This window comes from Neovison vison, chromosome 2 (genome assembly GCF_020171115.1).
Source record: "Neovison vison isolate M4711 chromosome 2, ASM_NN_V1, whole genome shotgun sequence".
Lineage (NCBI taxonomy): Eukaryota > Metazoa > Chordata > Mammalia > Carnivora > Mustelidae > Neogale > Neogale vison.
The window spans coordinates 101,819,800-101,835,809 of NC_058092.1; the positions used below are offsets into that span (position 1 = coordinate 101,819,800).

Consider the following 16,010-nt stretch of genomic DNA (forward strand, 5'->3'; position numbering starts at 1 on the left):
TTTGGGTTTATTTATCCCTACTAAAGGAGGGAGCACATGATAAATTGATTCAAAAACTGGAGTCCTTTTGTCAGATAATTCTTAAAGGCGGATGACTGGACCAGGGCTGTAGGGTACGATGCACATTCACTAAGATGTATCTTCACTCTAATTTAGCATCCTCATTTTCTATACCTGTCATGCCTGCATAATCATCTGGCTCAGATGAGTTCTAGTTCTCACTACAAATTAATAGATCAACTTTCTAATTTATTCAGGTGATCATTTTATGTTTCGCTAGAAGTCAGTACTTTGAGAATGGGTCATCTGTCTCTTACTGGGTTCCCCCCTTTACTTGATTGCTATTTCAACAGGGTCCTGCATACAACTATGAACTTCATGAGGGTGCAAATGCTGTTATATCCACCTCTGAATCTCTACTCCTGAGACTTGATACTTTGTGTGTGGGTGGGGGTAGGTGTATAAATATATGTATTTTAACTTTAAAGACTAAATTTTAACAAGATTAAGACTCTAAAAATATCCAAGTTGGGCCTGAACTTAATGTCACACCACAGAGAGCTCCCCAAAGGTAGACTGAACTTTCTCCATAATTACTGATGGTGTGTTTTATCAGTTCCTGATAAAAGAGGGAAATTAAGAACAGCAGAACTCACCTTCCGGGGCACCAGGTTTTTCACATATTCTAATCTGTCGTTCAGGTACCACAGGCTCCCCTTCTGCATTTCCAATATCTGCAGGTAGATATGGCAATGATCGGTATTCCTCCTTTAGTGACCTTGGGAAGTACAGAGGTAGCAGCTTTTGGTAAGTAGCCTGTGTCAGAAAAGCAAGACATTCTGTGAAAAATAATGAAGTAACGAAGCACATGAGCTTGGTGCTGTTTCAGACACTGGGAAGACAGCCTCCATCAAGAATAAAAACCTTACTGCTTCTAAGCTCAACTAGATGCTATCTGGGACCCTCAAGCAGTTCTTAAGTTAAAGGTCAGGGTATAGTCAGATGGTCAAGTTAAATGTGACTCCCATCCAACATCAAGTCACTGAACCAATGTATGCATAAGTTAAGTCCTCCCACTCCTGTCCTATTGTCATTTGCCCCTCCCTTGGAGTATCTTATTTATTTTTTACAATGATTTCAAGTGTATCACCTCCCATGGGAAGTATTTAACCTTGTGCAGGCTGCAGTTATGTCCTCCTATCCATTCCATACCTTCAGTAATGCACTTATCATAATTGCCATAACTTATCTGAATGGTCTGTCCCCACCAACAGACAATGGATTCCTTGAGGACAATGACCCTCACTTGTTCAACTGGTGTATTAACAGAATCTAGTATAATAAACTTGGAAGATACAGATACTCAGCAAAAGATCACTGAATGAATAGGTAAAGCAGATGAAACAAGAAGAGATAGCAAACAAGAAATGTGCCTCATTTCAGCAATTTCAAAAGTATTTATAATCATGTATATCGCTATTAATACCATGAATGGATATTTCACATGTGTCAACTCATTCATCACTGTACTCCTGCGATATAAGTACTACTAATACTCCTATTTTATCAAAGCACAGAGAGATTAAGTTACTTGCCCAAGGACACAAAACAGCAAAAATAATACAAACTGAACTGGATAGAGCACACTAAAACTAAATAAAATTTAAAAAGGGTTAAAAGAAAAAGAACTCTTTTCTAAAATGGCTCTAAATTTAATTGAAACATACTAAACCTTACTACACACAACAAAACAAAACATAAACCTCACAACTTATTCAATGCTAATCACTAGGCTGGGATGTCATGATTCTAGGTAAGGTAGACCCAAGGCTTTCCCAGCACATCAATTTTCCAGTTACACTGCCCAGGTACCCAGTACTTGGATTATAAGGTGATACCTTGAGAGATTTCAAGAGCTAATACAGGGAGCAAAGCAAAATAACACCTTGTAAGATTTCATGAAATGAAAACAGTTTAGCAGTAAAAACATGACTAAATGCTCTTTCTTAACTTGTTTTTAGTCTCTAATACGTGTTCTTTTTAACAAAGGATGGTAAGGCCCACTGCCAAATACATTCACAGATACCTAGAATTTGCCTGCTGGCAATTCAATAAATAATGATGAGGCAAAGGCAAACAAAAATGAGATTAAAACAATGCAACATAATTAGCAAAATACCTCTTCTAGTTCAGAAACAGCAAATACTACTTTTTCAATGGTCTCTCCATGAATTTCTAGGAATCTCCTTACAGTGCCTAAGGAAAGGAATAGAAAAAAAAAAGTTCAATAAATAAGAAATAACCTGTGTGAAGAAAACTTAAACTCTTCAAAGTTGGTTTTTTTTTTTTTTTTTTAAGATTTTATGTATTTATTTGTCAGAGAGAGAGCGAGCAAGCACAGGCAGACAGAGTGGCAGGCAGAGGCAGAGGGAGAAGCAGGCTCCCTGCCGAGCAAGGAGCCCGATGTGGGACTTGATCCCAGGACGCTGGGATCATGACCTGAGCCGAAGGCAGCGGCTTAACCCACTGAGCCACCCAGGCGCCCCCAAAGTTTTATTTTTATAATGGATCACTCCTCATTTCAGTCAGCTCTCTGCTCAATGACACATCAGTGAAGCCTGCCCAGAGTACTGTATCTAAAACTCCTCTGATTTGCTTTCTTCCAGAGCAAATATTATAGACATTTTGTGGAGTCTCTTGCTTATTTTAGATCTTCTCTGCCCTCCCTGCCCCATCTGCTAGAATGAAAGTACCCCGCCAGCAAGAGCTTTATTTTATTTACTGCTTTATTGCCAACTTTTAGAACAGTGCCTGGCTATAGAAGATGCTGATTCCAGACAAGTCTTCCTTATCCAGTGTATTTTTATTCCTTGGGGCCTCTCTATCTGACCATTCATTTAGTTATAGTATGCAGGGAACTACTCAGCATTGCAACCCTGTCAAAATCCCACTGACCAAAGGGGAATTCTTTTTTTCTTAATTTCTACGTTATCCTGATTCTTCCCTATCAATTTCCTATTAATGAAACCTAATGGCCTTTCCTCAGTCCTTATCTCACTAGAGATTTCTCTAGCTTTAGTTGTACGTGTCCATGCCCTACCTTTTAAAAATATTGTCTTCCACATTTATTTTCTTGATATATATATATATCAAGAAATATATATATCAATATATATATCAAGAAATATATATATTACAAATATATGATAAATATATATTATGAATATGTAATAAATAAATAAATAAATTCTCTTTAGCTCACCACTTTGCTGGCTTAGCACCAATGTAAACACTGACATTCTTAAAGCTTTATATTCTGTTTTCTGAATAAAACAGCTAAATTCCCTACTGCCTTCTGGGCATATTTGCCCAGATAACCCAGAAACCTTGAACTCCAGAGATCCCAAATTGACCTCCATCTTTCCCCCTAAAATCTGTTCCTCTACCTATATATTTTATAACACAGCAACATCAAATCACTCATCCAAGCTCAAATCCTGATTTTTTTTTAACACTTTTTCACCTCTCCTTTCATTATGCATTTTCAATGGGTTATCATGTCCTTTAAATTCTGCTATTTCTAACATCCATTCCTTCCATCTTCCAGCTATTCTTAGGATCTTAATGCTCAAGAAGCCTTCAGCAATAAGCTCTTGTTTTCTTGTTTCTCTTTTCCAGGTCTATATATTCACTGTTGCCTGAGCTATATTTCTTCCCTTGTCACCCTCCTTACTAAATAATTCTGAGGCTCTGCACTGCTTCTAGGTTAGGATCTAAGTCCCCAGCATTGTTTGCCACACTTAGACTTCAACTGGCCACCCCTCCGACCCTGCCCTTTAGTCCTATTTCCCATCATCCTCCCACAGACCTTACTTTCAGCCAATTGGCTTCTTTGCTATACTCACAACATTCCACTTAACTTTCATGCTACCCTGCCTCTGCTTGCATGGTTACCTTTGACTAGAATACCATTCATTCACCATGACCTATTAGTGAACTCCTCCTCATTTTCAAGACCCAGTCCAATGCCATCCGGTTTGTACAGAACTCCAACCTTCCTCGTGTTCCTCCTATAACCTGAAAGACCCTCCATTTGTGAACTTCTCATTCCATATTATAGCTAGACTGCGAGCTTGCTGAAAGTCAAGTATATCTTACCTTAATATTACTAGAACCTAGCACATCTTAAGATATGGCAAACAATCATTCAAAAATAACTAGTAGCTGAAGTAACATTTTATGGGTCTGGTTATGGGTCTACATATTGCCTACCTTGTTCACTACTGTATCTTGAGAATCTTGGACCCATTTATTGAAGGATTAAACTATTTAGAATTCTCCCTCTGTTAGGTGACAAATTTATTTTTCATTTCTCTCACTATTCTGCTTTAACAATTTTCTAAAAATATATTTTCAAAAAGGGACCTTCTTTTATTTTGACACCAAGTTGTTTTGATTTTTAAGATTTTATTTAGATGGGGTGCCTGGGTGGCTCAGTGGGTTAAGCCTCTGCCTTTGGCTCAGGGTCCTGATCTTAGGGTCCTGGGATCTAGTCCCGCATCAGGCTCTCTGCTCAGCAAGGAGCCTGCTTCCCCCTCTCTCTGCCTGCCTCTCTGCCTACTTGTGATCTCTGTCTGTCAAACAAATAAATAAAAAATCTTTAAAAAAATTTTATTTAGAGATAAAGGGTGCACACATGTGCGAGTAGGGGGAGGAGCAGAGAAAGAGTTGGACAAGCAGACTCTGCACTGGGTACACAGCAGGATGTGGGGCCCAATCCCATGACCCTGAGCAGGATGTGGGACCTAATCCCATGACCATTTAGTCAGATGCTTAAGCGACTGAGCCATCTAGGCACCCTGACACCAAGTTTTAATTAATGTTCACATATAGTGGTTTCCCAGCATATAATAGTAGGATTTCTACTAGAAGACAAAATACAATACCAGACAGTAACCAAACTGAATTCCCTCAGCAGAATTCATTAAGAAAAGTAATTCTGCACAAAGGAGAAAAGAAAGAGTGATATCACAGCTGTAAGATTTTAGTACCAACTGCCAATTCAAATGGTTTCTCTCAGAGTTCGATCTGTGCCCTATTCTTTGCAACCAACCAGGATGTCATGTACCTAACTTTTAGTGAAAGCCCTTTAACTGGGGAGAATGACATCTGGGGCATTAAAATTCCCAACATGGAACCACAATAAGAATGAGAGCGTCATCTTTTTTCTCACCACTGTATTCTCATCTATATAGTAGGGGGCCTCCCACACAATCACTCAAAATTTTGCTACATTAATAAATAACCTGATAAATTTATTTCAATGCAGAGGTTTCCTTAGGCTTCTAATGAAGAATTGAACTGTACATGAACCAAGAAAAAAAAAAAAGACAGTCTTGATAGATAATCAGGAGGATATTATTTAAGTTTCAAATGAAATAAATTTTGGTAATAGTTTAATAAGTAGGAAAGAGTTAGGTACTCAGTACTTAGACTTACATTTATTAGATTTGTTATTGGCCCACATATGCTGCAATTGATTTCCTAAATGCTCAGAAAGTATGTGAGCAAAGGCCACAACTGTTTGTATGTGTGTATTTTTTTTAATGAGATGCTACAGTTTTGCTATTAGATTTAAGGTACAATAAGTCAAATAGGCCTTATAAAATAGAAGTTGACTTGTCCATCTTTACGTTTTCCATTTCATTTGTGCAAATCCAGTTCTTAGATACTGCTTCATCAAAGTCCCTTATGACCACTGTTGATTTTCACGTGCTCTTACTATAAGTACTGCTCAAAGTTGACACCTCTAGGGTAAATCGAGTGATTTATCAAGTGATTTAGCTGGGGCCACAGAGCTGGTGAGACTGGTAGAACTGGGATCAAAAACCAGTCTTCTGGACTCCCTTTTCAGAGCCTTTTCTATAAAATGTTGTTGCCTCTTTAAACTCTGACCTATATGATTACTTTAATAAGAAAGAGAGACATTAGCTCAATGTATGGGATGATGGGGCAAGGACTAAGGAATCAGAGAACGTCAAGACTGCCAAGAACTTTGTCAGAAAGAATTATAAAAAAGCAGGAACTTTGGTTTGGTAAGGCACCATTCAGAATACATGCAGAGTAGTGATAACCTGGTTTCCTACTGAAGTAGTTCTAACCTCTAGCACAACTGAATTACCTAGCATAACAGACAAGTTACGAGACTTGGGGAGTCAGGAGTCTGCATAACCTTGAGAATATGATAAATTTCTGAGCCTCTTTACTTATAAAATGACACCTAAAACACAGGGCTGTTGAGGCAACAAAATGAAACTTCTTTATGTCTTCTTAAAATAAATATTTCTTAAGCAAGTATCACATGTAAAGCATTCTTGACATATGGAAGCACTGGAAACACAAAAAAGAAAAAAAATCTGCTCCTCAAGAAGCTCAGTCTAATATATAAAAACCATAATTACAAAATATGTAAGTTTACTACAAAATCCTTGAGCTGTAGGATAAGTCTTAAAAGTAGCTTATTATTAAATAAGATTGCTTATGTCCTCACCCTAAATTCTATGCTATAGAATTACAGGCTAATAATAATTTTATATATTGGAATATGTTTGTAATTTTTTGGAGGAAACAAAACTTTCAGCTCCTCCTCTTTATTTTTTTTTAAGTTTTTTTTTTTTTTAAGATTTTATTTATTTATCAGAGAGAGGGAGAGCGAGCACAGGCAGACAGAATGGCAGGCAGAGGCAGAGGGAGAAGCAGGCTCCCTGCCGAGCAAGGAGCCTGATGTGGGACTCGATCCCAGGACGCTGGGATCATGACCTGAGCCGAAGGCAGCTGCTCAACCAACTGAGCCACCCAGGCGTCCCACAGCTCCTCCTCTTTAAATTCTAGAGATAGAAATGGGTCTTAAAGATCATTTGGGGTAGTTTTGCTCCTCAGTGAGGAGTATCTGCAACAGATAGGTCATTTAGCTTCTGCATGAACATTCCCAGTGACAAGAAGTTCACTTAAAATGCCTTTCCATTACACAGTCCCATCTTAAGTGGGACCAAGTCTCCTTCCTTGTGACATAGTCTTAGACCTGCCTTAACTACTATTCTTAGAAGAATCTATGAGCTTCCTGAAATTGCACACAAATTCCCTCTATATGTACATTCCTCTGGGAAAAGGTTCCACTTTCTTCCATCAGATGCTCAATGTAATCTACGATGGCTCCCAAAATGGTTCAGAACCACTGCTCTAAAAATGCAGCACAGAATAAATTTACAATGAGACTTCTTTAGATACTCAAGATGAGAACCATATATGCGAAAACAATGCATGGTCTCTTTAGGACAAATACCACTAAGGTTTCAAATTGTTTGCTCTCCAGCTTGGGTCTCATTAGATAGGACACCCAGAACTAGATACAAATATCTAGCTGTGGTCTGAACCTGCAAATAATACAGTGAGATCATTTTCTCTCGAGCTGAATATCCTGTTTTTGTAACACATATGACATTGTGTCTCATTATGATTGAGCCCAGTCTTTACTTTACCTCAATGCGAGGATTTATACTCAAAGAGCACCTGTGACAGATGTTGTTTCAACTGCAAAGTGCTATATAAAGATATTATGATATCTGTTTTGACTTCACTGTTATATTCTGAATACTGATTCAAATACTCAATGCATTTGGCAAAGCTCTTGACTTGGTTTCATTTAACCAATTTAATAGGCAAGTCTGTAAGCCTTTTCAGAGAAAAGGTGGAGAAAACATCAACCTGAGAAAGTAAATTGAGCTCAGCACCTTATTAATACAAAGTTCCCTTAAGGGTGCCATGATCCACTCATCGAGAGATCTCCTTTAGCTATCACTATGTAATAGCTATTAAAAAAAATCCACAAGACTCAATGTATGCACAGCATCCCTATCCTACTTACAAAATGCTCAGTCAGTGTGTGTACAGCATCTCCAGTGTTACTTACGAAGGGCTATGTGTGTTGCATCCTCTAAAGGGTAACCTCGTTTTGCAGAATTGATGACACAGAATCCCACAGAAGACATTGATTGCTCTCTGAAGTCAAACAGAAAACACAAACCACCAACAGTCATAATACATACATATGTAATTAATTTAAAATTAAAATTAATTTAAAATTAAAAATGCAGCTCAACCTCTCTTTCCCTACCCTCTTAACAAATCTAGTATAACAGTTAAGCCAGCTACGTTTTTTAATAATTATATCAATATTATAACTGTATCATCTGGGGGAAATATATTCGAAGTAAAGACTGAGTAAAATGGGAATAGGTTAAATTCTTTAGTCACTCAAATCCACTCCTTTTATCCCATTAGTGTGTGAAGATAATTAATTTTATCTTCTGAGTCCTTTTACATGATTTAAACCCCTCAAAATTGACTTCCATGGCTAGGTTTCATTCTGAAACTGGGTCCTTTAACAATGTATGGTATGCTGCTTCCAGGAAGTGAATTAGCCGTACTTGGCCAACTGAAGCACGTTTCTGTAGCAGCTGTACAGAGAACTCTCAGCAGCTGTGCGATAGCGGCTCTTGTATTTAGGTCCCACTGTATGAATGATGAACCGGGCAGCTAGATTAAATCCTTTTGTCAATTTTGCTTCACCTGTCCGGCAACCTGGGAAGAATGGAGCATACATAAGTCATGGAGGTGTTAGAAAGAAGAAAGTCAACAACAGTAGGCATAAAACAGAAAAGTAATAAGAATTTTGAGAAATTTCAATTAAAAATATGGACTGAACACAAACATTTATCTCTGTTCCCAAAATGACAGTGAAGAATACAGTTAAGTATAAAAAAACAGAGACAAAGAGAATGGGAGAGGACATGAAGTTGATAGGTATCATCAAAATTCTGGAAGGCAGAAAGTGGCCTAGAAATAACTGATTTCGCAAGCAGAGAAACCTAACTGCTCATAGGCAACAGTGTCACCAATACAAAGCAAGGTCGTTGCACTGAAAGGCAGTGCTGGATTCAGGACAGACTGCTCTGATTCAACTCTTCTGTCTACTACCTTCCTGCTGGGCTACCTGGGCAGATGCTTCACCTCTCCATGCCTCATTTGCCTATTTAATGGGAATATTACTAGTACTTACTTCACAGGCCTAAATAAGTCAATATAAGCAAAGTACAAAATGCATTATCTATTATTCTTATTATTGCAGAACACTAGAAAGGCTTAAAAATTGTAGGCCTATGTACTTCTAAAAGCTATGATGAGAAGTGGGACTAAAAAGAGGCTGAGTTAAGTCTGTATAGAAACAGTCAAATCTGCAACAACCTTTCCCCAGCCAGCACAGCAATGTAATGATTTTTCACCATAGCAGCTGGAAGGTTTACTCTTTGGAGATGCTGAACTCGAGTTTCTAGACTCCAGAACCCCAGGCATGGCTGAAAAGAGGGAATTTGGTTAAAGTATTACACTCAACAGTGACAGCTCCTGCCCTCTGCTCCTAATTGGCTTCTAAAACTTAGATGCCCACAATTAGACCCCTGAAGGATTCCTTTCCAGGAAACTAAGGGGACCCAAACTAAAGGACTCACAGATTCTAACAACAAAGGGAGGTTCCCCAATAAAACAACAGGGCTCCTGCTCATCCTCTGCTTCTAGATCCACCAAGCAGTAACTCTTGCCCCCATGCACACAAAGGTTCCCTTCCTTTCTCAGTTCCTCCCTCATAAATACAATTGATGCACTGACACTCGAGGATCACCAGGAAGTGAGCAAAGCCTCTGACCACAGGGTGTCAAGGCAATGCTCAAAAAAGAGAGAAAGCAACTGCCAAAACCATAATTACTACTGTCTGAGAGATAAGAGAAGATATAGTACCTCTGAAACAAAATCAGAATGTTGTAAGAAAGAAATATTCAGAGACAGGAAAAAGTGCTTATATAATTTACAGCCAAGTGAAAAACATGATAGCAGGAACAATAAGTTCAATAGATGGGTTAAAGATAAAGTTGAAGAAATCTTCCAGAAAATAAAAAGCTGGACAATAAAAAGTAAGACAAGAATGGGGGGCTTAGGTGGCTCAGTGACTCTCTTCAGCTCAGATCATGATCTCAGGGTCCTGGGATCTAGCCCCGCATCGGGCTCTCTGCTCAGCAGGCTCCCTGCTTCCCCCTCTCTTTCTGCCTGCCTCCCTCCCTACTTGTGATCTCTCTCTCTCTGTCAAATAAATAAATAAAATCTCTAAAAAAATAATAATAATAAGACAAGAAAATTGGAGGATTAAGCAAGGAGGTACAATATCCAATAGATTTCTTTAAAGAGAGAACAGAGAATACAAAGGGAAGGAAATTAGGTAAGAAATAAAACAAGAAATTTTCTAGAACTGAAAGATAAGTTTCTAGACCAAGGAGCCCACGGAATACCCAAATCACATCAAGGTACCCCACTGTGAAATTGAGAACACCCGAAATAAGATGAGATCATAAAGTTTCCAGTGGGAGAGGGCGGAGATCAGTGACAACACAGACTCAGGAATAAGAACAGTATCTGATTTTTCAGAAGCAATAATAAAAATTGGAGCAATACCTCCAAAAACTTGGAAAATGATTACCAACTTAGAATTTCATTTCCAACCAAACTTTCAAACAAGTATGAAGGTAGAAGATCTCAGCAATTTTGCCCCCATTCATCCTCAGCAATCTCCTGGTAGATATACTCACAAAGAGTACATCACATGAGATCTAGAAAATGAGTGGATCAAACCACTAAATAGAAAACAGGATTTCCTAGGATGTTAACTGTACAACAGGCATAGAGAACAGTCTGGAGAGGAAAGAGGACAGGGGATTCCAGGAGGGATGTTACCAAGAAAAAGATGGAGCTGAAAGATTAAACAAAGTTTTTTACTTTATTGAGAGGTTTACAGTTATTATTTAAGGTCTGGGATTGAATCAGTAAGTTAATTAGAAAATTAAGCAAATTAACTTAGAGGAACTTAAGAAAATTAACTTAGAGGAAAACAGTTGTACAAAAAGAACACTGATCAGTTTTGTAATCAGTGGAGAGTAATACTTATTCAGTCACAATGTTAATATTGAATGGGGATTTAATAAAAATCTGATAGGTCTACTTGGAAAGGTAGTGAAGAAGGAAGAAAATGTGAGTATTTTATGTATATGTAAAAGAGGAGTGTGGGGGCCCCTGGGTGGCCCAGTGAGTTAAAGCCTGTACCTTCGGCTGGGGTCATGATCCCAGGGTCCTGGGATGGAGCCCCGCATGGGGCTCTCTGCTCAACAGGGAGCCTGCTTCCCTTCCTCTCTCTCTCTCTGCCTGCCTCTCTGCCTACTTGTGATCTCTGTCAAATAAATAAATAATAAATCTTAAAAAAAAAAAAAAAAAAAGAGGAGAGTGGGTGAACAAGAACTTAATCTTTAATTTCCATAATAAGAGGTCAAAAAACTGGGAAAAAATCAATATAGTCGTTGTAGCATATTATCTGGAAACAGAAGGTAAATAAGGAACTTAAGGTTTTGGAAGTATATATGCCTCTGGTGAACGGGTATCAAGGCAGGAAAGGGAAAGGCAGAGAACTGATGTTTTCCTTTGTACATTGTAACATAAAATTCTTTGATTTTTATGATCACATATACATTGACCCATGAAAAGCCATAAGCACAAACTGACAGTCGAAAAAGAGAAAGGTGGAGGCTGAGACTACATCAGGTAGCAGGAGATCAGCTAGATAGCTTATCAATCCATTGCAAACATCTACAAATCCAACAGGAGACCAAAAAGAAGAACACCAACAATTCTAGAAACAGAAAATCGACCACTTTCTGAAAGGTAGGACCGCGGGAGAAGTGAATCCAAAGCGATGGGAAGACAGACAGCGGGGGAAGGGGCCGGCTCCCAGCAAGCGGCGGAGCAATGGAGCACAAAATCAGGACTTTTAAAAGTCTGTTCCGCTGAGGGACATCGCTCCAGAGGCTAAACTGGAGTGAATCTCACGCGGGGTCAGCGTTGCCCCAGGTCCCTCGGGGTCACAGAAGGATGGGGGTGTCTGAGTGTCGCAGAGTTCGCAGGTATTAGACTGGGGAAGCCGGCTACAGAGACAGAGCTGAGGAGTGAGCTCTCAGCTTGGGGTTACCTTGAACTGGTCGCAGGCTGGGTGAGCTGGGAGCGCGGCTGGAGGCCAGGGACACAAGAGTGATTGAGCGCTATTCTCTAAGGGCGCACTGAGGAGTAGGGCCCCAAGCGCTCGGCTCCTCCAGGACAGAGATTGGGAGGCCGCCATTTTCATTCCCGTCCTCCAGAACTCTACGGGAAGCGGGAAGCGTTCAGGGAACAAAAGCTCCCAAAAGCGAACCTGAGCAGATTACTTAGCCCGGCCCCTGGTAAGGGCGGTGCAATTCCACCTGGGGCAGAAACTTGAGAATCACTACAACAGGCCCCTCCCCCAGAAGACCAACAAGAAATCCAGCCAAGACCAAGTTCACATAGCAAGGAGAACAGCAGAATCCCAGAGAAGGAGAAAGCAAAGCATGTTATTCATGGCTTTCTCCCCATGAATCCGTAGTCTTGCAGCTAATTTAATTTTTTTTAATTTTATTTTTTTTCATCTTCTAAATTTTTTTTTAACTTTTACCCTTTCCTATTTTAACGTTTTTAAACTAGTTTATCTTAACAATACCTTTCATAAAAAAATAATAATCTTTTTGAAACTTCATTATTATAGTCATATTTTATCCTTCATTGTATCTAACTTTATTTTTTGTATACACATAGGGTTTTTTCTTCTAAAAAATTTGGGGTACAACTTCTTCTAATAGATCAAAATATGCCCTAAATCTAGCTCAGGGCTTGTTCTAGTCTCCAGCCCGAGCAAACTCTCTCCACTTTCTTTTTTCTTTATTTTCCCAACCAACTTACTTTATCAACTCCTTTTTTAGAAATTAAAAAAATATATACATTTTTTCATCTTTATAGGCATATTCTATCCCTTCATTGTGTTTAGCTTACATATGTTTTTCATTCTTTAAAATTTTGGGAAGTAGTTTCTTCTTCTTCTTCTTCTTTTTAAAGATTTTATTTATTTATTTGAAAGACAGAGATCACAGGTAGGCAGAGAGGCAGCCAGAGAGAGGGGAAGGGAAGCAGGCTCCCCGCTGAGCAGAGAGCCCAATGTGGGGCTCGATCCCAGTACCCCGGGATCACGACCCGAGCTGAAGGCAGAGGCTCCAACCCACTGAGCCAACCAGGCACGCCCCCCTTTTTTTAACAAGATCATAAGCTAATTTTTTTTAAGATTTTTATTTAATTTATTTGACAGACAGAGATCACAAGTAGGCAGAGAGGCAGGCAGAGAGAGGGGAGGAAGCAGGCTCCCCACTGAGCAGGGAACCCAATGCGGGACTCGATCCCAGGACCTTGGGATCATGACCTGAGTTGAATGCAGAGGCCCCAACCCACTGAGCCACCCAGATGCCAGGAGGTAGTTTCTTTTAAGATACCAAAATACTCCCCAAATTAAGTGGGTGACCCTGTTCTAGTCACCAGACTAATATATATATTGTTTTCTTTTTTATATTCTTTAAAATTTGTTTTCATTTTTTTTTCTTTTAGTTTTTAATTTTTTTTTTCTGAACTTCTTTTTATCCCCTTCCCCCCAACCCCCATTTTTTGGGTCTCTTCTGATTTGGCTAAAGCGCATTTTCCTGGGGTCTTTGCCACCCTTTTAGTACTTTATTTGCTCTTTCATATATTCTTATCTGGACAATATGACAAGGCGGAAAAACTCACCACAAAAAGAAGAACAAGAGGTAATACCAAAGGCTAGGGACCTGATCAATACGGACACTGGTAATAAGTCAGATGTAGAGCTCAGAATGACGATTCTCAAGGTTAGTCTAGCCAGGCTTGAAAAAGGCATGGCAGGTATTAGAGAAACCCTCTCTGGAGAGATAAAAGCCCTTTCTGGAGAAATAAAGGAACTAAAATCTAACCAAGTTGAAATTAAAAAAACTATTAATGAGGTGCATCAAAAATAGAGGCTCTTACTGCTAGCATAAATGAGGCAGAAGAAAGAATTAGCAATATAGAAGACCAAATGACAGAGAATAAAGAAGCTGAGCAAAAGAGAGACAAACAAATACTGGACCACAAGGCAAGAATTCAAGAGATAAGTGACACCAAAAGACGAAACAACATTAGAATAAACGGGATTCCAGAAGAAGAAGAAAGAGAGAGGGGAACAGAAGGTATATTGGAGAGAATTATTGTAGAGAATTTCCCTAATATGGCAAAGGGAACAAACATCAAAATCCAGGAGGTGCAGAGAACCCCCCTCAAAATCAATAAGAATAGGTCCACGCCGCATCACCTAATAGTAAAATTTACAAGTCTTAGCGACAAAGAGAAAATCCTGAAAGCAGCCCGGGAAAAGAAGTCTGTAACATACAAGGGTAAAAACATTAGACTGGCAGTGGACTTATCCACAGAGACCTGGCAGGCCAGAAAGAACTGTCATGATATGTTCAGAGCACGAAACGAGAAAAACAAGCAGCCAAGAATACTACATCCAGCTAGGCTATCATTGAAAATAGAAGGAGAGATAAAAAAGCTTCTAGGACAAACAAAAACTGAAAGAATTTGCAAACACCAAACCAGCTCTACAGGAAATATTGAAAGGGGTCCTCTAAGCAAAGAGAAACCCTAAAAGTAGTAGATCAGAAAGAAACAGTAACAGTCACCACAGGCAATACAATGGCATTAAACTCATATCTCTCAATAGTTACCCTGAATATTAATGGGCAAAATGCCCCAATCAAAAGATACAGGGTATCAGAATGAATAAAAAAACAAAACACATCTATATGCTGCCTACAAGAAACTCATTTTAGACCCGAAGACACCTCCAGATTTAAAGTGAGGGGGCGGAAAACAATTTACCATGCTAATGGACATCAGAAGAAGGCTGGGGTGGCAATCCTTATATCAGATCAATTAGACTTTAAGCCAAAGACTATAATAAGAGACGAGGAAAGACACTATATCATACTCAAAGGGTTTGTACAACAAGATCTAACAATTTTAAGTATCTATGCCCCTAACGTGGGAGCAGCCAACTATATAAACCAATTAATAACAAAATCAAAGAAATACATCGACAATAATACAATAATAGTAGGGGACTTTAACACTCCCCTCACTGAAATGGACAGATCATCCAAGCAAAAGATTAATAAGGAAATAAAGGCCTTAAATGACACACTGGACCAGATGGGCATCACAGACATATTCAGAACATTTCATCCCAAAATAACAGAATACACATTCTTCTCTAGTGTACATGGAACATTCTCCAGAATAGATCACATCCTGGGACACAAATCAGGTCTCAACTGGTATCAAAAGATTGGGATCATTCCCTGCATATTTTCAGACCACAATCCTCTGAAGCTAGAACTCAATCACAAGAGGAAATTTGGAAAGAACCCAAATACATGGAGACTAAACAGCATCCTTCTAGAGAATGAATGGGTCAACCAAGAAATTAAGGAAGAATTGAAAAAATTCATGGAAACAAATGATAATGAAAACACAACTGTTCAAAATCTGTGGGACACAGCAAAGGCAGTCCTGTCCTACGAGGAAAATATATAGTGGTACAAGCCTTTCTCAAGAAACAAGAAAGGTACAAATACACAATCTAACCCTACACCTAAAGGAGCTGGAGAAAGAACAACAAAGAAAGCCTAAACCCAGCAGGAGAAGAGAAATCATAAAGATCAGAGCAGAAATCAATGAAATAGAAACCAAAAAACCAAAAGAACAAATCAACAAAACCAGGGGCTGGTTCTTTCAAAGAATTAATAAGATTGACAAACCCCTGGCCAGACTTACAAAAAGAAAAGAGAAATACCCAAATGAATAAAATCATGAATGAAAGAGGAGAGATCACAACCAACACTAAAGAAATACAAACAATTATAAGAACATATTAGGAACAACTCTATGGCAACAAATTTGGCAATCTG

General features: G+C 38.9%; 1 protein-coding gene across 2 annotated transcripts in view; it reads right to left on the bottom strand.

Moving 5' to 3' along the window:
- Positions 1-16,010, bottom strand: part of GDAP2 (ganglioside induced differentiation associated protein 2) — a 73,790-nt gene that overhangs the window by 35,946 nt on the left and 21,834 nt on the right. For both annotated transcript variants that reach the window (XM_044239007.1, XM_044239008.1), the window contains exons 4-7: positions 8,487-8,640; positions 7,970-8,058; positions 2,180-2,256; positions 657-816 (exon numbers count right to left, since the gene is read on the bottom strand). In XM_044239007.1, coding sequence (XP_044094942.1) covers positions 657-816; positions 2,180-2,256; positions 7,970-8,058; positions 8,487-8,640 — 480 coding nt within the window. The remainder of the gene's footprint in view (positions 1-656; positions 817-2,179; positions 2,257-7,969; positions 8,059-8,486; positions 8,641-16,010) is intronic.